Source organism: Lycorma delicatula, chromosome 11 (genome assembly GCF_047948215.1).
Source record: "Lycorma delicatula isolate Av1 chromosome 11, ASM4794821v1, whole genome shotgun sequence".
NCBI classification, from domain to species: domain Eukaryota; kingdom Metazoa; phylum Arthropoda; class Insecta; order Hemiptera; family Fulgoridae; genus Lycorma; species Lycorma delicatula.
Genome location: NC_134465.1, coordinates 37,001,512 through 37,027,218, shown reverse-complemented (window position 1 = coordinate 37,027,218; position 25,707 = coordinate 37,001,512). Strand labels below are relative to the sequence as shown.

Genomic DNA, 25,707 nt, shown 5'->3' with positions numbered 1-25,707 from the left:
ACTCCTTAATATGTAAAATATTATTTAGTAAATTTTTTCTGTGATTTCTTTTTTCCTTTTTTTTTAAATAAATTTCAAGGTAATTTTATTTTTACAAATGATTTTTTTTAAAACTGGTTGCAACCTGCCATATCTTTTATTATGCAACCATTCACTGCTGCAATAAAACAAATTCTATTAACTTGTTATTGAAAAGTTCTGCAACTAAGGCAGAGGTTTTATTTAACGATCTACTTGCTTCCATCACTTCATGTTACAGTTAATACTAACAGTTAAATTAGTTTTCTATATGATCAGCTTGCTTCACTCTCTCTTCTACTTTGTCAACTCTTTGCAACAATTTTTACATTATTTTAAATGAGTGCGTCTTGGAAATCCATTTGCATCAACAAAAACTATTAACTCTCTTGTTTTTTTTTATTTTAATTTGATTTCCATATTAAACTAAGTTATCACTTTTAACCGAAAAAAAGTTTATTTTATTGTATTATTAATCCTTAATGTATAGATTTTAATTTATCATGAAGTACTCATTTTACAGTATTGTACCTGCAATTTTGTGTATGTATGTTTTTTAAATGATTAATTCCCTACATAAGCTCAAAGCTAGTATATGGAAGTATGAAATAAAAGTTTTATAGGGTATAAAAGTGGGATTCGAACCCTTACCTTGAGATGAGTGCTGAGTTGCTACCACATTGCCGTTTAGATAGATTTAAGCTAATGAATCTTAACTGGTTTCAAAATAAAAATTTTTTTGTAGTCGTAGTGTGCATATAAATTTATTTATTTATAATTTTAATTATTGCATTATTTTATATTTTAATTATATTTTTAATTGTTGTTTGTATTTTTAAAATATATTGTGATATACATTGATAATATATTGTTGATATATATTGTAACATATTCCAAAAAATGTTGTTGATAAGTAAAAAGCATTAATCATATTAAAGTTTTATAACAGCCTTAGTTTTAAAAATTTATTCAATATAAACGACCGTGAATATTTTAATATTAAATATTCCATTTTCACCATATGAGCTAAATCATCCCATACATATTTCACAATTCATCTTACAAATTTTCTAAAAATTAGCTGGCTCTGGAAATATTCCTAGAAATGATTGAAGTTAAAAATATATATATATAAGGTGCGCCAATTAAATAACGCTAACAAGAGACTGTGTTTCTACTTAGAGAAAGTAATGATAACTGATTGTGAGCTTTTTGGCAGAAATCTGCATGTTTCTGAACTTGCATGACAAATATTCCCAGCCATTCAGTTGATTTTTCAGTAGTCATTTAATGCAGTTGTATGTCGGAATAATGCAAAGTTTAAAAGTTGAGCTCAACTGTTAAACTGATATGTAAGTTTAAAATTTTTAGTAAAATTAAACACAACACCGACAGAATATTTTCAAATGGTTCCTGAGGTTACAAAGAAGACTGCAAATCTCTGCACGTGTGTTTGAATAGTGCAAAAAATTCAGTGAAGAATGTCAGAATGTTGAAGATGAATGCTGTACAATTTTCCATCTCAAAAAATGAAGAAAATGTAGAAACAATTTGCCGGATTGTTTGAAAAGAACACAAACTCAATTTGTGAATGGTAACTAAAGCCTTGAACATTGGCAAAAACACTGCATTAAAAATTTTATGTAAGAATCTAAACATGAAAAAAAAGCTTATTTCATGATTGTCCCTCAGATTCTCAATACCAGAGCAAGAATATTAAAGCATAATTTTAAAAGAATTGGTTTTATAGTTCACAACTGTGAACCAGCATTATGGAAGCTATGATAAAATTGAGAAAAACGACCAGAATTGTGAGAAAATGGTTTCATTCTTCATCAGAATATACTTGCAATGACAGAATTTTTTGTGAAGCTGATAGACATATTAATTCACTGGAACATTCTCCATATTCATCAAATTTGGTACAATTTGTTAAGTGAAATCTGTTCTTAAAGAAACATGTTTTGAGTCAGTTGATGCAATAAAGAAGAAAACAGGTCAATTTATGTCAGCTGTTTTGATCTCCACACCTTCGAGCAGTGCAAAATAATTGGTTTGTAAGTGCAAATGTGTGATGTATTGAACAGGACAGTTGTTAGAATTATAATATTAAAGTTGAGTTATCGTATCAGTCTCGTTAATTAATTGACAAATCTTGTATTATACTTAGCACTGCTTAGAGTAGAGAATAGTTTGAAGTTTAGTAATTTTGCTTATAATAAAAGTTAAAAATTCAAGAGTAGATTCATTTTACTCCTTGATCAAATCTTCTTCCTATTAACCTACACAATGTCATTTCATTACTGAAATTGCCTTACAAGAACCCTTTTATGATTACTTTTCAGCTTAACTTTATTGTATATTTGTTAAAATACACAAAAATAATGCAAAAATTTCCCTTCTGCCTAAAAAAATAATATTTTCTCATTATCATCCAGTTTGGAAGGTTTTTGAATAACAGTTTTCCAGTTATCAGCTATTTTTTTTTAAGAAATAATTTTTTCAATCAGAAATTATATTGATTTGGGGATTTTTAAAACAACCATTTCTGTCAGAAACAGCTGCATGTAGAAAAATAGCCGTAGAAAAATTGGCCTATTAGTGATTTAACTAATAGGCCAAATTTATTTGATTTTTTCTTGAAGAAATATTTTACTGCGGAAATAAAATTACTTAGATTAATAGAAAAGTGATTTATTGATAGAATAATAACTCATAATTTTTTTTACCTTTATTTTTTAAGAAATTTTTCAAAATTGGAAAAAATACACTGAATCAAATATAAAGACCCATTAAAATATTGAAAATAATCATTTCAATTACATTAACATTTATGTTTTATATTTTATTAAAACAATTTGTATCTTTTTTCTTACTGTTTATTATGTATAAAGTTAATACAGTTAAATACTTCAGTTATACAGTTAATACTTCAGTTAAAATACATATAATAAAAGGTTGGAAAAGCCAATAATACTGCAGAAGATTAAAAGTTATTAAAAGGAAAAAAGTGTTGTAGATTTAATGGAAATGTGGCTTTAAAAAGGCCCTAAAAGAATTTATTTTTGAATTTATAGTTCTTTAAACAAACAAAAATAATAAAGTAAATTCCACTTCGCTTAAAAATCTACTGATCATGTAAAATTACAATTGAAAACTTATAAACTAATTGAGTAGCATTTAGATTGTTTATCATTATAAAAATGGTTAATTTAAATTAATGACTAAGTTTAAAACATTAGGGTTAATTATTTTTTATGACGCATCAGATCCTCCTATACTCTTGTAATATCATCCTATTTTACATCTGATAATTATTGTACTATAATATTTTTTAACTACGCAAATATTAAATTACTATGTAATCTTTCACCTACTACATTATATATTTATTCATAAAACTAAAATAAAATTATCTACATGTACAGTAATACATTCAGTAATCATTGGAATGTACTTATCTTTTGTATTAATGTTAGCATAATTATAGAACTTTGATTATATTTTTAATTGACGTTTATTATGAAAGGAATTTTTTTTTAGTCACAACAACAATTAAAGTCATTAGCAACTTATCAGTATAATGTAATTGTACCAGTAAATGTGTAGTCTTGAAGAAAGGCCAACCATTCCTGAGATGTGTAGTTAATTGAAACCCAATTACCAAAGACAACAGTATCCTCAATCTAATATTCAAATCCAAATAAAAGGAAATACCTTTATTAGAAAAGTTTTTTGAAGGAACCAGTGTAGAAAAAAATAACTGTAATCAGTTGTAGAGCCATTAGATGAAAGCAGGAGTAATTTTTGGTATTTTCACTTATAAATAATTTTAAATATTGTACCAGTTGGGTGGTTTCAGAGATCATAATCCATAAAATGTACGTATGAGAGAATAAAATGCACTTTATGACAATGTCAAAACTCACATCACAGTAAGTGATATAAATTCTATTTAAAAAAGCTAAGGATCATCGTGAGATTTAAATATCAGTTCGTTAGTATGCATTAAGCTATACTGTTACATTCTTGTTAGATTGAATGTTTTAAAATTCATTTTTCTGGTTTTTTTATCTACGGGTTAAAATTTATAAAGGACTTGATTTTTTAATTTCTGTTGTAAAATTGTTAACTATGTTAAAAAAATAATTTTGATAAGAAGTCTGGGAACAACTTGAGTTGAGCTTTTTTTTTTTTAAAGGTTTACAAACGCCGAGATAAATATTTTATAAGAATATTAATACACGTTAATTAAACATTTTTAAAAATTGTTTTATTCGAGCTTGGAAACTGCAATTTATAAAAATACAACAGATAATATTTCTCATTGTTTAAATAGATTCTTAATGAAACAATATATAAAAAAAGAAGCCTTTACATTGGTGTAAGATTTAATTTTTTTTTTACACTAATTTTTAACAAAATCATACGTATATGTTGTTGAATGCTATAACCTAACAGTGTAGCTGACTCATTATAAGACATAAATCATTCTTTGAAAAACAAGCAACCTGCACCAGTATTAGTTGAAAAATGTATAATGAAATTGTCTTCCATTGCCTTTTTTCATTGAGCCAAATATATTGGTTGCTTCTAAGTATGTAGATTCAAATAGCAAGCGATATTCAGCCGTGCTAGTAATCAACTTGCGTTGTTCACCACATAAGGTAGCTGGATGATGAATCCATTACTATCAGAGAAGGCAACTCTAATGTGTACCACAGATGTCTTTTTTTATGTGTTAACTGTAAGACAGATTATGTACAAACTAACGTAAACCTTTTTGTTGCAAACGTTGTCTTCTGTATTCATTCTCTGTTCAGTAGAAAATTTAACTTTAAAATTATAATAGCCTAAGCAAAAGTGCTTTCTTTCATTAGTTAAACTATAATCTGTCATAAAGTTGTTAGTGTACTTGGCCTTCTTATCTTATGGAATTTATCATAAGCCTATCTGAGCGTTGATGTTTTCAGGCTGTATGCATAATACGCAATATAAGATCATAGAAAACCTCAGCTGTTGGTAGTTTGGTTAGTCAAGAATCCCTTATATGAAATTAATTTTATGTTGTTTTTTATCTTCTTTTTTTTTGTTTTTACTCAAACAATTTTTTTATTTGCAGGTGGGAGCAGAACGTCAGGTTTCATTTGATAATGGGTTAGATGGGTCCGTTGCAGAAGACTGTTTCTTTGCCATGCGAGCGTACAGCCAAGGATACTCGTTCAATTTTGTCGAAGGTGAAATGTGGGAAAAAAGTCCTTTTTCATTATGGGATTTTGTACAGCAACGTAAACGATGGCTTCAAGGTATATTACTGGTCGTCCATTCGAAGGGTATACCTTTAAGAAGTAAATTTCTACTCGCCATTTCATGTTATTCATGGGTAACTATGCCGTTGTCGACATCCAATGTTATTTTAGCTGCTCTCTGTCCAATACCATGTCCACCGTTAATGGATTTTCTTTGTGCTTTTATCGGCGCTGTTAATATTTACATGTATGTTTTTGGTGTCGTAAAATCATTTTCACTTTATCGTTTTGGTATGTTTCGTTTTGTTCTATGTATTTGTGGTGCGTTATGCACGATTCCAATAAATGTTCTTATCGAAAATGTTGCTGTAATTTGGGGCCTTTTCGGTAATAAACATAAGTTTTACGTCGTTAATAAAGACTTAAGGCCGTTGGTTACAGTTTGAATTTTTTGAACAATTATGTCGTTATATAATTATAATGTTATATAGTAATAGTAATTATGATTATAATTAATTATAATAGGAATATTTTATCGATAAATTACACCTCCCTGTTTTCCCCCTCTTCTTTATTATACCTTCCTCTCCATTATTATGCTCAAAATGGTCCTTGCACATACACATTCACACACAATCTTAAAACTCTGCTCATCATTCTTAGTTTAAGAGATCTTTTCTTAAAAGAAGAAATGTTATGAAATAGAGGAGCATTATAGGAGAGAGAGGCTAGTTGTTACAGTTCACAAATTTTTGTTTTTATCCTGTCATTTAAAAGTAATTTGCATATTAAAAATTTTTAATTAAAGCTTGGACAAGTATATAGAATTGTTGATTTCTAAGTCGTAAATATATTTTGTAGAATATTCTCTTTAGATATACATTTGTTACCTGTCAAAATAATATGAACATTTAAATTCTCTCTCAACTTTTTTAGGATTTAGCGGAACGGTGGTTTTGGGATTTTTATGATTTGTCATCCTTCCTGATTTCAAACCTTGAAGGATACCACCAGATTATAGCTGCTGTGAAATCCTCCATGCTTAAAGTAGGAAATTAGAAATGATACTCTCATGTTTTCGTATATTTGAAAAAAACAGTTTTGTATTCAGGTTTTTTATTATGGTAATTATTTACAATTCCTTTAATTATAAATTAAATTTTTCTTATACATGTTTATGGAAATCTTTATTTCCTATTAAAAATATATTTTTATCCAGTATTATAAAATTATAATTATTGTTCAATTTTCTTTTGTTGCTGCTGGCCATCTATTTATTCACTAATGAATTGTCTATTTACAATATATTTAATTTATAATATTGTAATGAAGTAACAAAAATGACATGTATTTAATTGGTTAAAATAAAGTAAAGCTTCATCTGTATCATAAATGTGTGTTTTTTTCAAGGTAGTACTCTGAGACCTTGGTTTATCTTAAGCAGCTTAGACACTATTTCATTAAATTTAATCCAGCCTCAGTTCAATTTGGATGTGTCCAGTTTTATTTTATTTTGTACAGATTAATTATAGATAATGTAAATACTGATTGTTCTTTCAAAGATTTTGTTATTGAAAATTAGTTATTTCATTACAGTGAAAGAAACATCGTTATTTATTTTATTTTAATTTTTCTATTTTATATAAATTAAGTTTTTTTTAGTAAAAGGGGATATGAATGGTTTTTTTCCTTTTGAATTAATGTTCATGTTATTAACTATATGCTTTAAGTACTCACTTTCTTAACTTTTGTTTTGTATATTTGTTTAGGGTGTGGTTTTTGAATGAAATACTTTCAAATAATTATTTTTTCACTTTCATTTCATATTTTTCAGTTGTAAGTACTGTTTTCATTCATGAAATAAAGTTAATAAATGCATTATTTTAATGTGGGGCTGTTTCCTGATGTAGGTCAAGCCATTGTAGACCCTTAATTATGTATAAAAAAAAAATTCTTAAAAAATGTTAGTTGAAATAAATTATTTAAAAAACTGCAGTTTTGCACAAAATTAAATAATTTTTGTTTTATTTAACAATTTATCGGCTTAAATCAATCAGTTTTGAAAAAAAGTGAATATTAATGAATAAATACTTAAGATTAATAATAAAGGAATAAAAAAAATATATTTTATTTTTATTTTACTAAATAGAATGAGTAATCTGTGGTCTGAGATTAAAATCTTTAATAAATTTGCTTACCCTGGATATTTTGCTTTTTGAATTTAATAATAATAATAATGAATTTTCATACTGATTTCAAATGGTTTTTCTTATAAAATTACATGGTCATTCATCTTTTTCTCAGATTTGCTACTAGATGTTTGAAAGTTTTAAGTTAAAAGAAAACATCTGATTTGAAACTCTACCTCCATACAAAGGTAGGGGAGCGAGATAGGTATATCTACTTCATTTTTACAAGTATTTGTCAAGAAGTAGTGTTTTTGTGGATTTTTTTTTTCATTTTTATACGTATTTTATAACATTAATATTATAAATGAATTTCAAAAAAATATTTTTTTTACTTTATCAAAATATCTAAATAAATGGATTAAACTTTTTAATGTTGCAGTGTGTAACAACTAACCGATGCCTCCTCTTTCTTTATATCATTAGCCATTTATTATTATATTAAACATATTACTGCATGTAATTTCAAAAAACGAAGCAAAATTAAAATAATTCTGTTAAAAATTAAAAATATTTTTAAATCTTTCTGTGCCATGCACATTGTTATTAATTATTATGATTATAATTTTAGAATATAGAATGTTATAATTATATTATAATTTATACATATAATAACAAAACATATTTTACTTAAAAATCTTATCTTTATTAATCTCTTGCATTAACCAATCAACTATACAAACTTATAAATTAAATTAACTACATTTCCCTTAGAATTCTCTAAGCTTCCTCAGGTTACGATACACATTCATTCACACATCATACTTACAGTATGTAAGAGAATTCTATATGATGTGTGTATGAATGTGTATCGTAACCTGAGGAAGCTTAGAGAATTCTAAGTGAGATGTAGTGAATTTAATTTATAAATTTATACAGTTGATTGGTTAACGCAAGAGATTAATAAAGATAACATTTTTAAGTAAAACATGTCTTGTTATTATATTTAATTCTATCCAATCAAGAGGAAAATAAACTTAAATTACATTTAAGTTTTAAATATATATATATTATATTAATTAATTATTTAAGTCAATATATTCAATGAATTATTTAGAAATAATAATTGATTAAAATCTAAATTAAATATATAACATTTATTAAATACTACGATTTGTTTCAGATTATAATTTTTTAATTTATTTGTACAGTAAAGTCTGAATTATTTGATTTCCTCAGGACTGAATGTACGTTGTATAAAATAGAAATAAATGTGGATTTGCCAAAGATAAAATCAAATCAAGCTCCAGTGAAATCAGAGAATTTCATCGATAGGAATTTTTTCTTAATATTGATGAATTATGAAGGGCTTCTCTGACCTTATTGAATTGTTTTTTCTCTCTTTATATTCACTTAAACCTGAATGAGAAGCCTGCTTATTATAAATTTATTCTTCTACATTGTATTTTGCAAACCACCTTATACAAATTAAAATTTCTAGTTTCTTTTATTTACATTTTTCAATTAAATTTAAAAAAAGGAATTGTTTAATTTTAACTGAAAGTGATAAAATATTAATTATAGAATGAATGATATATTTTTTAAAAAATCGTAAATTTGAAAGAAATTAATAGAAATGAATCAAGTGTATTTTTGCTGAAGGAAATTATCTGATATATATATGTCATCCAACAATCTCAGTACACAGAAATTATATCTATTTTATTATTCAAGTTTGAGGCCCTAGGGATTAATATTTGAGATGCAAATCAGTAGGTCGCATGACAAGACAAAAAACGTATCATTGAAATAATGCGTAACAAACCTGCTGTTATATAAGTAACTTTAATGTAAAAAATGAACCTTAGATAATTGGGACTTTGCTTTATATTATTGTTATTTGTGTATATTACAATTTTTTTTTTTTTTTCATAACAGATTTTATAATCAGTTTGGTAGAATTACTCTTGTTTGAACTTAGTCCATTAAATTTATTTTTAAATAAAATTCATAAAATATTTCAATACATTTCTATTAATGGCTTATTAATTAACCTATTCAATATATATTACTCTCTTTGTAATTAATTTAATTGATCATAAGTCTCTAATCAATTAAAAATATTAGACAAATGGGATTAGCTTCAGTTACAATCAAAATTTATATTTTTATGTTGCCATGACAACAGTATTTCATGGTTTATGCCGTTAAATTGATAAATATCTTGTACGTGTAAGTTTTTTATTTGAATACATTATTATAAGTAAAATGGGAACAAAAATTGAGCTAAGAACAACATTATTATTGATTTTTATCTATGTATATTGTAAAGGGATTATTATTGGTGTTCTATTAACAATTATCCATCTATCTACAGAAGAAAAAAAATCTTATGTCAAAGTCTTACTTAAAAAAAATATATATATAAAAAAAAGATGTTTTCCTGGTATGCAGAATCATAATAAAAATATTTCTAAAAAAAATTATTTAATTTATTAAAATGAAAGATATATAAATAAAAAATTAATAAAAATTAAAATATATAAAAAAAAAATATTATGCAAGTAATAATGGTCTCAGAAGCAGGCAGCTTGTTATGTTTACAGCTAAAAGGTTGTTGTAAAATTTAATAATATTTATGCATTGTTTGTAATGCACATTGTTATGGATGTTATACGAGATTGTATTTTGGAACCACGGTAGTTCACGTTTTGTTACATTAGAAGTACGTAATTTAACAATATTCATTTTTAGTTTTTATATTTTAATTACTAATTTGCTCATATTTCACTACATTGCTGAGAGTTAATCATTTAAGTTTTATTTTACACAAGCTATGTTATTACCAATATATAAATAAACAGTTTTGTCCATGACAATCAGTAATGAAGATTACTAGCAGTTAAAATTCTAATATTTTGGATAAACTTAAATTTAAGGTTTTTTACTCAGAATATCGGTTATCTTTGTCTTAAAAAATGAAAATGTCAATTTTTATTAACTTTCAGATATGCATGCACGTTAAAAATAATTTAGATTATCTAGTGAATGATGTAGAACAGGTAAAAATAATATTTTTGAAGATTTTTTTACTTTTGCAAATTGGTATAATTTAATTCTGAAAATATAAATTAATGAATGCTAATAAAAAATAGTATCAACTGAAATTGATGATGCCGTTTCATAAGTTTATTATATTTTTCCCATTTTACATCAAGATCTGCGCGTCAACAGTTTTTAATAATCAAAACTGGCCAATATATATATTATTTCAAGTATTTCTGTTTATTTATTTATAATAAAAAAGTGTACATATTTTTTTTTGAGATAAGTGTAGAATATTTTTATAATAGCTTAAGTAAATTATATGTTTTATTTTACATTTTTTAATACATATTATACAAACCAAACAGGGCAAAAATAGTAATGTTTAAAGAATAATATACACAGGTACAGGTCTATATATATATATATTTAGTAAGTGCTTTTTTTTTAAAAAAAAAAACCTTCACTGTCACCGTTACTGTTTGTCATGAAAAAATATATTAAGTAATCTTTTTTTTTCATTATAAGTATAAATATTTATTTTTTATATTTTTAAATATATTTTTGTCAGTAGTTGTATAAGTAAGAATTGTATTAATTATTTTTATTATTGTCATATTTAATTTTAGTTGTATAAATAATATTTGTAAACTTTTCTTAATGTTATTTAATAAATATTAGAACAAACCTTTTTTTTTTTTTGCTTTATACATGTCTTGTTTCTTTTTCTATTTATGTTTTATCCAGTCAGATGGCTGTTAATTTGGTTAAAAAAAAAAAAATCTATGATAATTTTTATATTATTTTATAAATAATATTGTATTTCTTTATTTAGCATTGAAATATGTATTAATAAAACAGGTAGAAAAAAGAATCAGTTTATAAGAAAAATAGTTAAAATTGAAGTGCTGATGATGAGATAAAAAGTATAAAAACTTCTATGTTATGTAAAAGTAGAAGGTGACATCATATGAAGTGTATGCGCGCGCGTATATATATATATATATATATATATATATATATGCATTTCAACATCATTAAGATATTATTTTCCTCCCCTCTAATAGTAGAATTCAATGTATTTTATCATAATTATTCAATTAGTAGGGTTTTTTTTTTTGTTACTATGAATAAGATGCAGTGTCTTTTTTTTGTTTCATCATCGGTAGAACATTGTAAACATGCTAAATATGAGAGAAATTGGCTACACATTTTTTATTAATGTTATTAGTGTAATAGTATAATGAAGGAAATATGCCTGAATATTTCTATTTGTAATAAAAAACAAATGGTGATTCTTAAAGTTGATTAAATTTATGGAATTATAACCTTATTAATACAAGACAGCTCATTATGTTATAATGACAAAAGTAAATCTGTAATTCGAATGTAGAAAAATAACCTTCTTAATTATTATTAATAATATCTTAACTTCTTAAGTAACAAATACGTTTTGGTGTTAATGAATAAAAAAATTATGACCCCCTTAAAGTAACATCTTTTTTTATTATTGTTCAGCAATTATATGTTGTAGTATAATGATATATGTATTTTTTTTATAAAACTTAGTGAAATATCTGTTTCATGATTAAAAAATTTTTTTTTATTAAAAAAAGTTTAGTTCTGGTTAAAAACAGTAAACTGTATTCTTTAATAACCTAATGGTTCTACATTACCTGGAATATCTCAGGCATAATGAAAAAAAAAAAAAAAATTGAAAATAAAATGCTTTACATGCAGATAAAATTGTAAACCCTGAAACTGTATGTTTTAAAATTTTTTTTTGTTTCACATTTAGGCACTTCAACCATTAGGCTTATTGTACAGGCATTGGATAGGAACAGAATCCCCTAAATTTTTTCATCAGCAGCCCGTTCATCAGCAAACTAGGGAAGGTTTGTCTTTGAAACACAAAATGGGAAAGGAAGGGCTCAAGGATAATGAAAAGGTCTAGTGTTAAGAAAACACTGAATAACTGCAATATGAGATGTAGCCTTATCTCAAGGAAAGCTCAAGGCCACTTCATACAGCTGATGTTTATTACACCCCTTTAAGCAGATCAAGTTATTTTTTACCTTGTTGTGAGCGCTACATTATTGAATTACAATTCTTTATTAAGAAACTTAAATGTGCTGGAATGAAAATTTATTTTGTTTCCTAAAGAAAAAACCTTATTCAAACTCTTCCAAAAATTTTCCAAGACGTTTGGCCAGAGCACACTCAAATTGGTGTGTGTGAGGTGTGATTATAATTCACAATCAAATCTGTTGCAACCTTGAGACACTGCGCTTTCTGCTGATGTTTGTTTTTTCACCTTATCATTTATTTTCAATTTTAATTTACCCAAATAAGTTATATTTAAAAAATGTAGTACTAGAATTTGAACTTAATATAAAAAAATTTAATTTGTAAAAAAAAACTTGAATGCTTTGATTTATTGAAAAAAATTTTAAACAAAGGTTTCAAAACACAAAATTTTGGGGATATTTTTATTTTATTTTATTGATCATATACGACAGTTATTAAATAAGTTAAATAAATTGATATAAAAATTTCAGGCTCCATTTTTAGATTTGTTTTTTTAATATTATTTGAAAAATATTGGTACATGTAACTTAATATTTTTAAGAAAAGTGAGCAATTGAACAAGAATATTATGAGATTTAAATATTTCCATATTAATTTATTTAGAATGCAACATAAAGCTGGTTTTCATTCAAATTATTTTTTTATGTTGGAGATCAGCAAAATATACCGTTCTGGGATTTCTAAAATGTGTTGTTTTTTTATAAAAAATACATATTTAAAAAATAATAAATTTGTCATTAAACATGATATTTATAGATTGATAAATACCATCTAAAATTCATGATAGCTACCCTTTTAAAATTTTAAATTATTTGTAAATTATAAAATTAATAATTTTTGTTAATTATGGAATACATATTTATGATGTATGTATATATATTTACAGGGATTTTTTTTTGTTGCAAAATTACTTAATGAGTGTATGTTACTTATATATTTTTTTTTTTTTAGTTTTAATTTGTTTTTTGTACATATAAGTTTGTTTATGTATTTAAAAATATATATTTATGTATATTTATGATTTTAAAAATAAATTTTATAAATATTTAAAAACCATAACATTATTTATTAATATGAAATTAATATAAAACATCCTGTGCTTATTATTTAGGATGTAATATCGTAAAGTTGTGAAATCTGAATTTTAATATTTTAGTTAAATTTTTTATTTTAATTACATGGGAAAAGTTAGAAAAAATAAAACGAATTACTTGTTATAACATAGATTGTATTGAGCGAATATCCTCATAAGTTATTTTTAATAGCGATTTTTTTTTTCTTGTTTTCATTATTAAATAGTTACTTAATCACAATTTTATGCAGAGTTTTGAAGATTTTTTTTAGTAACTGTTCCATTTCTTAATATTTTGGAATAATGGATTCAGTTCTTAATGTTTGTAAAGATTTTCAGTATACCCAATTTAATGTCAATGATGACATATTTTGATATTCTGTAATTTTTACATTTTACAAAACTTGTCTCTCTAAATCTCTTAAGTTATGAAAATATGTTTTTCATTCGTACTTTTTAATCATGAAACTCGCTACTGAAAGAAAATCATTTCTTTGATGAAAGTGAATAAAATATGAGTCAGATTTTCCATAACGATTAAATTCTGTGATGTATATCATACAAATTGTGGCTTATAAATGAATTTAGAATTTTATTCTGACTTTTTTATTTTAAAAAATTAAATCTTTCGATTAGTGATTAAAAGGAAATTTTGAATATCATTTACATTCATCATATAATATTCCTTTTTTGTAATATATATCCATTTTGAAATGTGACATTTGTTCTGAAATTCATTTATCACTGTAAATTTTTTTATTTATTTCGATTTACATATGCCACCCTTACAAAACTTTTATCTCCTTGAATAGAAAACCAAATTTGCCTTTGGGAAAAGGGTCTTTGAAACCTATATTTTAGATACTTTTTTAACTTTAGTAAACAAGTGTTTTGATAAAATTTGTTAAATGTTCATATTCATGTTTGATTTATTTAAAACATAAAAAACTAATTTGTACTTCAGATAAAATTTAACTATATTTCCATATGTTTTGATATTCTTTTCTGTATTGACATATTGATAAAAACCTTTTTATACCTCTTTTATGGCAATTTCACATTTCAACATTTTTTCATCATAGATTATTAAAGTTCTAGTAAAATAATTGGTGAACATTTTTCTTACATATCTCAATATTAATATTATTTTTAAATAAGCGAGGTAAATTCCATTGTTTACTTTTATTTTTTTTTTAAGAGAAAAAGTTCTAAGTTCTATTAATTTTTACTATACAGATAACTTTTTTTTATAAACTAATGTACAGCTATACAAAATTAAAATCAGTTTATCATATTTAATCAATAGTGTAAGTCCTTTTTCTTAATTAAGGGTTTAAGATATTATTTCTGATTATCAGCCATTGGATTGGCTCTAAATATCTGATGTGTTACAGGATTTCTCAGGAAAATAGGAATTTTTTGAAGATAATATTTAATAATAAATTTTATAGATTAAAAATCATTTCTTCCAAGCAAGGTATCATCTCTGTATGATGCAGCTGCAAAAAAATCTGCAGCTGCTTAGAGACATGTTGCATGGTTTGATGTAACATATCAGCAGAATTTTAACAATTTCTTCTCTGATCTTGGTCTTTAGTCCTATGTTGTAGCAGTTCAACTGCAGTATATTAGCTTTTCTTTTAAATCGCCCCAAAAGAAATCACCTGCTAATTGATCAAGGGATTTGAGGTTATGAAATGTTACTGTTCAAAGAATTGTTCTCACATTAAATGATTGTTGAGTTTGAGTCGAGTGTTCTACATCTTGTTAATGAATGTTAATGTCCTATAACAGTATTCTTTAAACACTTCAACCAAACAACTATAAAGACACTACTTGATTACAAATTTGACAGTGTGCCCTACTTATGACATTACTTGCATATGTTATGGATGTCATCGTGATGTTCTAAATTAAAAAAAAAAGAAAAAGTAAACTTTTTTACATGTGGCCTCCTAAAAACTTATTACTTTTGTAAAATACTTTGATGGCAGATTGTTGTACCACCTTAATGGCCCACATAACTAAACCAGGTTCTTACTCGGTGCTAATTATCACCCAGGGCTTCCAACACAATTTTCAAAATTTCTTTTTTTGTTGAGATACCATATATTTTAGTGAGATGTATGACCCTCAGTCTGAGCATAGATCCCTTCCAAAGGTGTTAAAATAAATCTTACATTGCCTTGTGTTAGAAGTAGACAAGTTAATTATATGATTTTTAATATCGGTTATGGTATATTTTTAAAAAAAATTATTCTGATAAAATTGTGATTTGAAGTAACTACAATTACACAAAAAGTAACTACAAGTAAGTGCTACAATTAACAGGTGTTTAGGCTTCTGCAAAATTCATTCATTGCTTAACAAAATTGAAGTTGATGGTTTGTGTTACGTGATTCAGCATTACATCATATGAGTTAGGTGTTTTACTATCAAAGGTAAATTATTTTTTCATGAAATATAAAATATAACTTCGTTTTCTTACAAAGTATTGAAATTGTGGTTACATAAATTTTAAATTATTATGCTAATATAACATTTATAATTTACTTCATTGTAATTAATTATATTTATTCGTTTAATTTATTTAATGAATTTAGGTTCACTTTATCGTATTTAAAAATTTTTTTTAAAGACTGATTCCTTAACTTTTTTTTTTAAATGGATATTTTTATTATTTAATTTCTTCTTAATGTATACATTTTTAATTTTCCTATAAAGAATTATTATTTATATAAGTTTACTTTTGTATTATGTAATTTTAAACATTTTCAATATCTGTTGTATTTTAAATACTGTGCTTTTTTAATCATAATTGTCGTAATTAATTATATTACTTCGTTAAATGTTCACTCACAGTATTTAATTTATCGTATTTTTTGTTGTTGAAATGAATTTTTGTACAAATTTGTAACTTTCATTCTTACTGTAAGTTAAAAAAAATCTAAGGAAAAATGAATTTTATGTAAAAACAAAAATGAATAAAAATTATTATTATTAATCATTCATCTACTTTTTTTCCCTGTATATATTGGTAAAGTAGAGTTATAAATATTATAGCCATTTCATGCGTATAAGATGGATTACAGTATTATTAACACAATGTTGTAAACATTTTTTCATTTGATCCTTTAATCTATTTTTTTTTCGAGGGTCATTCAATAATTAAATAGACAGCTGGCAACAGCAGAAAAATTAATACAGTAAAATGAAACTATCTGATGTTCAAAATGGTAGAAAATATCAGCTGTTTGAAAAGAATATTTCAGACAAATGATGTTTGGAATTATCATCTGTTTGCTGATTTCCAGGCATCTCGGCCTTTCATCTGGAGATCCTGGTCCAGCGTGCCATTTTTCATACACTACAAAATTCCATTTCCACATCCCATGCACAAGCTTCAAGCTCATGTGATGATATCTAGTAAAAAAAAAAATCCATATAATCTCAAAATATCACCTTCATTTAAATCTTATGCGATGGAAGAAGAGCATTCTGTGAGAAGATTTTTATTTTCTGAAGGTGTAAAACTGTATAAATTTTGAGAAATTGTTGAAATTTGTAGTGCGAGTTCATTCCATTATCCTTCGTAAGCTGAATTACTGCAAAAGGTGTTCGAGATGGTTTTTGAAACAGTTGATTCAAAATCACAGATACCTGAATTCACCTTTTTTTGGAATTTAAAACAATGGTTTTTGGTGTAAGGTAATACTTTTTTAAATTCCATAATGTCATGATGAAAATTTGATTCATTATTATGAGCTTGAAAACAAACATTACGAATACAAAATAGAAAAATCAGAGTATTTTCCCACCAGTAAAAATTTAAAACTTTTGCATCAGCTGATAAAGTCATGCTCTCAGTATTTTGGGACTATAAAGGCCCAGTTCATTGCAGTTATTTAGAACAATATATGATCAATAGTTTGTTATATTGTTACATGCTAAAAAAAGAAGTGAAACCTGAAAATGAGGAAACTTCCTGGTTTTCTTGCAGAAGGTGTAATTTTGTATGCCTTCTCATACCGTTCAAAAAATATGGAAGCTATTCAATTTTTGTTTGTTTGGTCCTCTCAAAAAGTTTTACTCTACTTAAGTTTCACTCATTGTCTGACAACAATGAGCGGGTCAAAAATGTATTATCACTAATGACTTGCTTAGATACCAAAGTGAACAATTCTTTACTACTGGAATATGAAAAATGGGACAAGTTTCTTAAGTGTAGCAGGACATTATGTTAAAGAGTAGCGTTATTTTCTCTTGTCATTGAATAAATAATTTCTTTAGTTATTTCTCTTTAATTATTTACATTTATAAATTGAAAAAGTATCTAAAAAAAGTTATGTTAAATGGAACTGCTATAAAATATGATCATTACGGATCTGCATACAAGCCTAGCAGCTGTGTGGTACTTTACTAAATCTGGTTCATATAAATTCCCTTAATCATTAAAACTTTATTTATTTATGGTTGTTTAAAAAAAAGATTGCTACTTCACTGTCTTTTTATACATTAATAATTATTTGTGGAAGTATTTAAATAAATTATAGAATTGAATTAACTTTTGTTTGTAGAAAATTCTTAATATGATTTTTCTAATTATTTATATATGTATATTCAAGGAAAATGTGGAATTACAAATTTGCAACAATGAATCTTTAAAATTTTTGAAAAATTATTATGCTTTTATTCTGTAATTACTAATTTATTGAATATAACAACTTTAAAATAATAGTATAACGTTTTTAATAAATTATTAATCCAGAAGTAATTACAGTGTTAGATAAGTCATGCAAAAAAAATACTATTTTTCAGGAAAAATCTCCTTTCAAATCTAAATACGTATTCCAACCATATTCAGCTTTTTAATACCATTTTTATTATATGGTTTATCAAAGTTTTCAAAACAGCCAAATTTATCAACGATAAGTTCATTTTCAATCTCTTTCCAGCGAGTCATGGTGCTTTACCAGTTAGGAGATGCAGAAGAATTATGTAGTGTAATTTAGTTTTGCTGTCAGAGTTACTGAAGCGTTAACTGGTGTATTGTCTCTGTAAAAAGAAGCCTTTTTCATCAAATGTCATTTTTTTTCTTACTCATTTAAATGGTTCAGCTAAGATGCATAACAGAGACCAGTAATTTTACCTTTTCTCAGAAAATCAATGAAGATTGTAATCTTCATGAGCATCCCAAAACTTTGTGGCTATGAATTTTACTGTTAGTGGAACAGTTTTTGCTTTCTTTAGAGAGAGTTTGTCAACAAAATTGTAATGATGTATCCAAGTCTCATCAACCGTTACGAAACGGTGCAAAGCTTTTTCTTCATTATGTTGAAACAACTCCAATGTGCTTAGAAAATTTTACTTGTTCGTGCTTTAAATTGGGGATGTGAGCAAACGCAGCAACTATCTTGTGAATGGTTTTCACATAATTAAGTATTCATGTAAAATCTAATGCACCCATTCATTTAGATGTAAATTGTCTTAGCGATTTCATACACTTTCAATCATCACTTCATCACCTATCATGGATTTTGTTTTTTCTCTGCAATTGTAACCTTAATAGGCTGTCCATAATGGTCATCCTCAAACCACTTGTAAATTACTATAATCTTTAGGTGTTTTGCTATAATATTTGTTCAGCTTGGGTCTAGTTTCAGTTATGGTTTTGCCTTTAAAAAGTGATATTTTATCTGAACATGAAAAATTCTCTTTCATTATTTTTCTCAACTCACAATATAAGAGAGAATAACACTGATTTTTCAATAGGTATGTTGTATCTTTTGTACATTTACACTCATAATTTTAATTTACAAAATAAAAAGGTTTGTTGTAGGCTTTTCAAGTTCTAAGGAAATTATTAGTAAATTTGCTTTTATTTTCATTTTTTAAAGTCTTCGTTTTATTAAATTAGGAAAGTTTAATGTGAAAAATATTAAACGGTTATGAATCTATTAAAAAACATTCTGTCTTAAAAAAAACAGTTGTAGCTTTGTCAAATTTTATCATCTTTAATATAATTGTTTACAAATTAATGAAACTTCTGAGAAAAGTAAATTTGTATTATTAGTAAAAAAAATAATTTTCAAAATATCAAAGGGATGTAAAAAGCTAAATTTCCTTCTCTTTGGGGATGAGGTCTCAAATATATTTTCATGAAATTTTAAAAGGTGCTCAATTTCTGTTCCATTGATATAAGCTTTGTAGTTTATGCATTCTCAACAATAGCTTTACTAGGCTAGTAAAAAATAAATCAAGGGTAATATTCTACAATGGAGCATTTCATTTTTTATATGTGTATGTATTTTTTCTGCCACAGAATTAAAACTTTTAATTACAATGGAAATTTGCATCAAGATTACAAATGTGAAAATCAGCTTATCACTTTTAATGGTGTTTTTTCTTTTATTAGTGTTTTATTATTAGTCGATAATAAATATTTTTTATTAATCTCTGTTTCCTTTTATCAAACTAAACAAAAAAAGTTCAGTTAAGCTGTGTAGGAAATAATTATCTATAAAGTAATAAAAAACATCACTTGGCTTTCTAAATAGGTGGAAATATATTCTTTTTTCCATTTGGTTGGGTTTTATAATTTTTTGCTACCACTGTTTAATTTATTTTCACTTCAATTAAACTAAAAATTAAATATAGTTCATTGACTTTTTCATCTGAAGCATTTAAATTTGCTATATTCTTAAGATTTTTTAGAGTCCTAGCAAATATGATGGTTTATAAGGTTTTGTAAGTAGGAGATTAGAGTTAAAATCTGTTTGTAAATCTCTCAAACTACTGATTTTAGAAAAACCGACAAGAGTTTTACGTTTTCAGTATTACCTAAAACAATTTTATTTTTTGTTTGAGGCCGAGTGATAAAAATAACAGAATTATGATTTTTTTTGTTTAAAAAATACTCTCTCTGAAAAACCAGTGTTCATACAATAGTCTTTCATGATTAACTTTATAAATAAGAATATTTTTGCTGACCTCTGTGGCTGAATTGGTAGCGACTCACAATTCGTGCAGAGGTCGCAGTTTCAAATCCCTGTCATGTATAGCTCTTTTTCATATGCTGTAGATGCCCACTCTTTCTTATTTTTTGTTAAAATTTTTTTTTAAATTTAAAACAAAAGTTTTACAGAAATTATTTTTCTAAAATTTGCATTTGTTTGCTTTACTGTACCTTCAAAATTGACTTGAGGTGTGAATAAAATATGAAAGAAATCATCATTTCTTAAAGTACTTTTTTTTAGACAGCAGTTACAGTGAGTTTAGAAAAAAAACACTGTTTAACTTTTATTTTGAAATAAGGAATAATTTGATGCATTTTTTAAAACATTGTAGTTCACAGCAGACAAAAAACAAAAAAAATTAAAAAAGTGTTTATTTTGGATAAATAAATATTTTATTCTGATTGGTACATAAGATTACGTAGATTAGTTCATATTACATAAATTACATCAGGAATGAGTAAATATGTTAATCCAAGGATAAAAAAGGAACTGTCCTAGTATTTGACTGGGTGGATTTAGGGAAACCGTCGTAAGAACCTTCATTAAAGCAGTATTATCACAAATTGCACAATTATAGAATAAAAAATAGATGTAAAGTTAAGATTATTATTTTAAATTCTAAGACATGAAATAATACTAAGATAAATAAATGAAGATACAAAATGTAAAATATAACTACAAAATACTCACCAAAAATCAGATTGATTTCTTCTTGTCACAGAGAAATTAATAAAATAAAAGGGTTTAAAAAAAAATTCAAAAATCCATTTTAACCCTTGAAACTCAGAATTTCAAAAGATACAGAAACTGGTTTTGAGGATATTCATAATCATTCAGTTCAAACCCAGATCACACTGTGGTAGACAACCACAGTTTACAATTCATTACAGTTTGTGCTTCAACCAGCAAATCTCCACTACTGCATACATATATACATTTTTTTGAGATGAAATATATTTAAAAACCTTTGTATTTATGCCAAGAAACATTGGTAAAAATTTGTTGCAATTGATTGGTTAGTTTTTTTGTTTACCCTGACAAACCTTTTCACCTTTATATAATAGTGCACATAGATTAGTTTATTTAATTCTATCATCATGTAATATTATTCATTTGATTGATTCAAATTATTCAGTTTAAATCCTAATTACAGTTTATTTTTCCAATTCATTAAAGTTTGTACTTCAACCAGGAAATCTCCACTACTAAATACACATATATATATTTTATTTTTTCAAAATTTTTTGAGTTGAACTATATCTAAAACCCTTCTCTGTTATGTCAAGAAACAACTGTAAAAATTTGGTTGCGATTGATCAGGTAATTTTTTGTTTATCACGAACAAACAAAACCGTCTTTTCTCTTAATATAGATTTCTGAATATAGCTATTTTGTAACCTATATAATTTTTTCTGAATGTTCTTCAAGTGAACATGGTTGTATTGAATAGTCTGTTTGGATTGTATTTCTAAAAGTAAATAATCTATGTGGGGTTGAGTAGTTTGAAGTCAATCATTGTTGGATATCTGAGTATAATGAAAGTGTGTTTTTTTGTTTGTAATTAATTACTTTAATTCAAAACAAAATTAATTAACTTGGAATAATTAAACAAACTGCTAGCAATAACATCAGCTGACACCAGAATGAAAACAGCAACACCCAGGAATTTAAGATGGTTGCAAAGGGTTCTTAAGATGTTATGAAGAAAGTTATTAAAAATGTATTGTAAAATTTGGTTTGCTTTTTCATTAATATATTTATATTTTAAATAATTTTTAAGTATAAAAAATAAGTGAGCACTTTATGTTTATTATTTATAATAACATTAACATACAATGTAGCTTCATACCTTTTTCAGTTAAGAATCCATAAATGCGTTTGTGTATTTAAGAAGTACATAACTGGTTTGCTTTGTTACTTCATTTCATTCACACTATTTATTTCTATAATCTAAAGTAGCAATTGGGAAAAAATAAAGTGAGGGAAGAATAAAATCTTGTAATACCTTGCAAGTGCTTAAATGACACATTTGAGTCAATTTAAATTATAAAATCACTTAAAAAAAATTACATATCATATTACAAAACTTATCAATAATACTTCTGCTGTAAGGTAGGTGAAAAAGGAAAGACAAAGGTTCCTCATATAATATCCCTTTCTATGCAATCTACAGACAGTAGTTAAAAAGCACAGGAAAGACGTTATCACTTGGTGTTACTATGGTTAGCTGTGAACACAAAAACTCACACCACCGATTTTTGTTTTTATTTAATCAATATATTAAGAATTTCTACAAAATCTAAACCAACGGAATTACATCTTTCATTGCCATTGGTAATCAAAACTTGGCTTATTTTAAAGCCCTATCAGTTTCTAAGGTTCCACAAATCTTTCATTAGAAAATATTGATCATAGTGGAGATTATAGAAGATGATAATATTGTAGATTTTGAAATACAATCCACTGTACAGGGCGTTTCATAATGTTCTTAGGAGTTACAAAAATTCAGTACAAAAAAAGTATTTCACTTACCTAAATGAAAGTTGAACGAGGTGATGCAGGGACTCAAACAGTTTTTGTTAAAATCTATAAATGTTCAATATGTGCTCCTCTGGTGACACGGAACACATCAACATGAAGGTCTAGCTCTTGCCAAACTCATTCTAACATGTCATTTTCGATAAGAGTTGATTGCATTGATTAGGGCGATCCTTTAGCTCAGCGATATCGTGCGGCATTGGTGGGATAAACACATTATCTTTCACGTAACACCAGAGAAAGAAATCATATGGCATGAGGTCTGGTAATCTTTTGTTTTATTCTTCTGATTGAAATAGTTTTTTGTTAATGAATTTTCGAAACTCCGAAGAACACTATGAAACGCCCTGTATTACATCTTACATTGCAGGGCAAGCTAAACGGTTAGAATAAAATTTATTTTTAAAAAAATAATGTTCTCTTATAATCATTAGAAAGATATTTTGAAGACATATTGCTAAATTTTTTATTTTTTATATAGATTATGGTAACATATATTAAGTTACAATTACAGAAAACTCATAAACCTGTTTATAGATTTACCAAAATATTGTTAAAAAGTAGCTTTATAATCGAAAAAGTATCATACACTTATATGGTTGATTAAATTGTTTTTGAAGTAAAAAGTAAAGTTACAGAGAATTTATACGGAATGCGTGTAGAGATATAAAAGTAATGGCTATTTTGTTACGAATATTCTAAGTACTGTTGTTTTATTTTAGAATTGAACAGCTGAGCTCACTTAAGATTGGCAGACACTTCATGATAAAGTGGAAGAAAAGAGATAACGTAATTCCAGATGAAAAATACTTTGCACACAGCTTGTAGTTAAACTTGAAAAAAAGTAGTTTTTTCACACCAAATTGTTATGAATTAAATATTTTATAAAACAAATTAAGACAGACAGTCATGGTTTCCATATAAAGGCAAGAATTACCAAATAAGTGAAGGGAATATTCACTGGTATCTAGTTAACTGGTCTACGGTAATCTTTTCAACTACTCACCGATTGATGTACAAGCTAAAAATACTTCCAAAATTTGTTTATCATCAATAAATCACAAAATTATCAGAATGTTATAGATAAATCTAATAATTCATACAAAACAATCAGATGTAAATAGTCGCTGCAAGTTTTTCTTGTTTTGACTGTCTGTCATCTGAATTTTTTTTATTACATCTTGTATCAAAGTGATGAATATTTTCACTGATTAAAATCTGTGACAAAGGTAAATTTTCCTTTGTAAACAGATTATTACTGGATGTTAATTTGATATGTGCCCAAAACTAATTACAAAAGAAGAACAACAGTTGAAGAAGTTTTAATGAGATACTATTCACTACTTTTTGAAATTTTGTAAATATATTATTATGTTTCATTTTCTTAATTAAGGGTAATAAAAAATTTTAATTACAACTTAGCAATTTGCACAGTAAATTAATTCAAAAAATTTATTATAACATGAAAAACAAAATATTGCTGATAAAAATAATAAAATAACATTAAAATTATAATTTGTGAAAACAGGTGATTATTTTAGATAATCATGGTAATTAATTTACACATCATTAAAACCAAAAAATAAAACTGTAATAAATTTACCTATTACCATTAATTAAGATTACCAACTGTAATAACAAATTGATTATATAATTTATGGTGAGATTAATCACAGTTTGTGTACTTTTCCATAATAAGGTAAACTGCTCACCAAATTGTTTAGTAATCTAATTGCTGTATTCAATACATATTTTTTAACAAAATGACATTTATAAACTGTATATTAATTTTAACGTTTACTTTATACAAAAATGTTTTTTCTACTAGTGGTAAGTAGTTATTTCATTTCTATATGAATTATAATTACTAAGCTTTACCTTACTTAGAAATATTGGACCCAGATATGTTTAGATGAATTGAGAAAAACACATTTTACTACTAGACACTGCAAAAGATTTGTCTTGATATTTTATTTACGTGGCAGATTAACATAATTAACACTGTAAGTTTTTTCATTTGTTTATTTTTAATATAACAGAAAAGTAAAAATGTGTATAAATGAAAAAAAATTAATTAAAAAACATCTTAGTTTTATTATGTTAATGTTCTATATTTAAAAAAATTCTCGTTAGAGAAATTTTTTTAAAATAATGTATTACAATTTCTTATTTTTTAATGATGTTTTATTTTTCTGCAGTCTACTAATATAGTCGAAATGGCTATCTAGGATGAGATTTCATTTTCATATTTATTTTCCTCAATTCTTGGGTATTTATTTTCTGTATCTCGGTGTTCATTAACTGTGCAATCGCTTAATACTGTTTTACCTCCTGCTGGGTGCACCTGTTGAGAACACCACGAATAGCACACCAAACCTACCACCTCTGATATGCATTATTACCTGAAAATTTTCCATACATATCCAAAAATGCAGTGTTTCCACCAATGATATGGGCCAGTTTCACAGTTACTTTAGAAAGAACAACGACCGGTTGCAAATCATTTCACACACGATTTAATGAAAGGTTTTATTCAAACAGTTTCCTATGTCCAA

The 25,707-nt window shown here is 25.7% G+C and overlaps 1 protein-coding gene across 2 annotated transcripts in view; it reads left to right on the top strand.

The window, feature by feature from the left end:
- Window positions 1-25,707, top strand: part of egh (beta-1,4-mannosyltransferase egh) — a 334,325-nt gene that overhangs the window by 272,243 nt on the left and 36,375 nt on the right. Inside the window, exon 3 of one of the 2 annotated variants that reach the window (XM_075378977.1) lies at window positions 5,141-16,602. The exons of the other annotated variant lie outside the window; for it this stretch is intronic. Within the exon in view, the coding sequence (XP_075235092.1) occupies window positions 5,141-5,713 (573 nt within the window). The 3' untranslated portion in view covers window positions 5,714-16,602. Of the gene's footprint in view, window positions 1-5,140; window positions 16,603-25,707 lie in introns of those variants that run through there. 2 annotated transcript variants of the gene reach the window in all.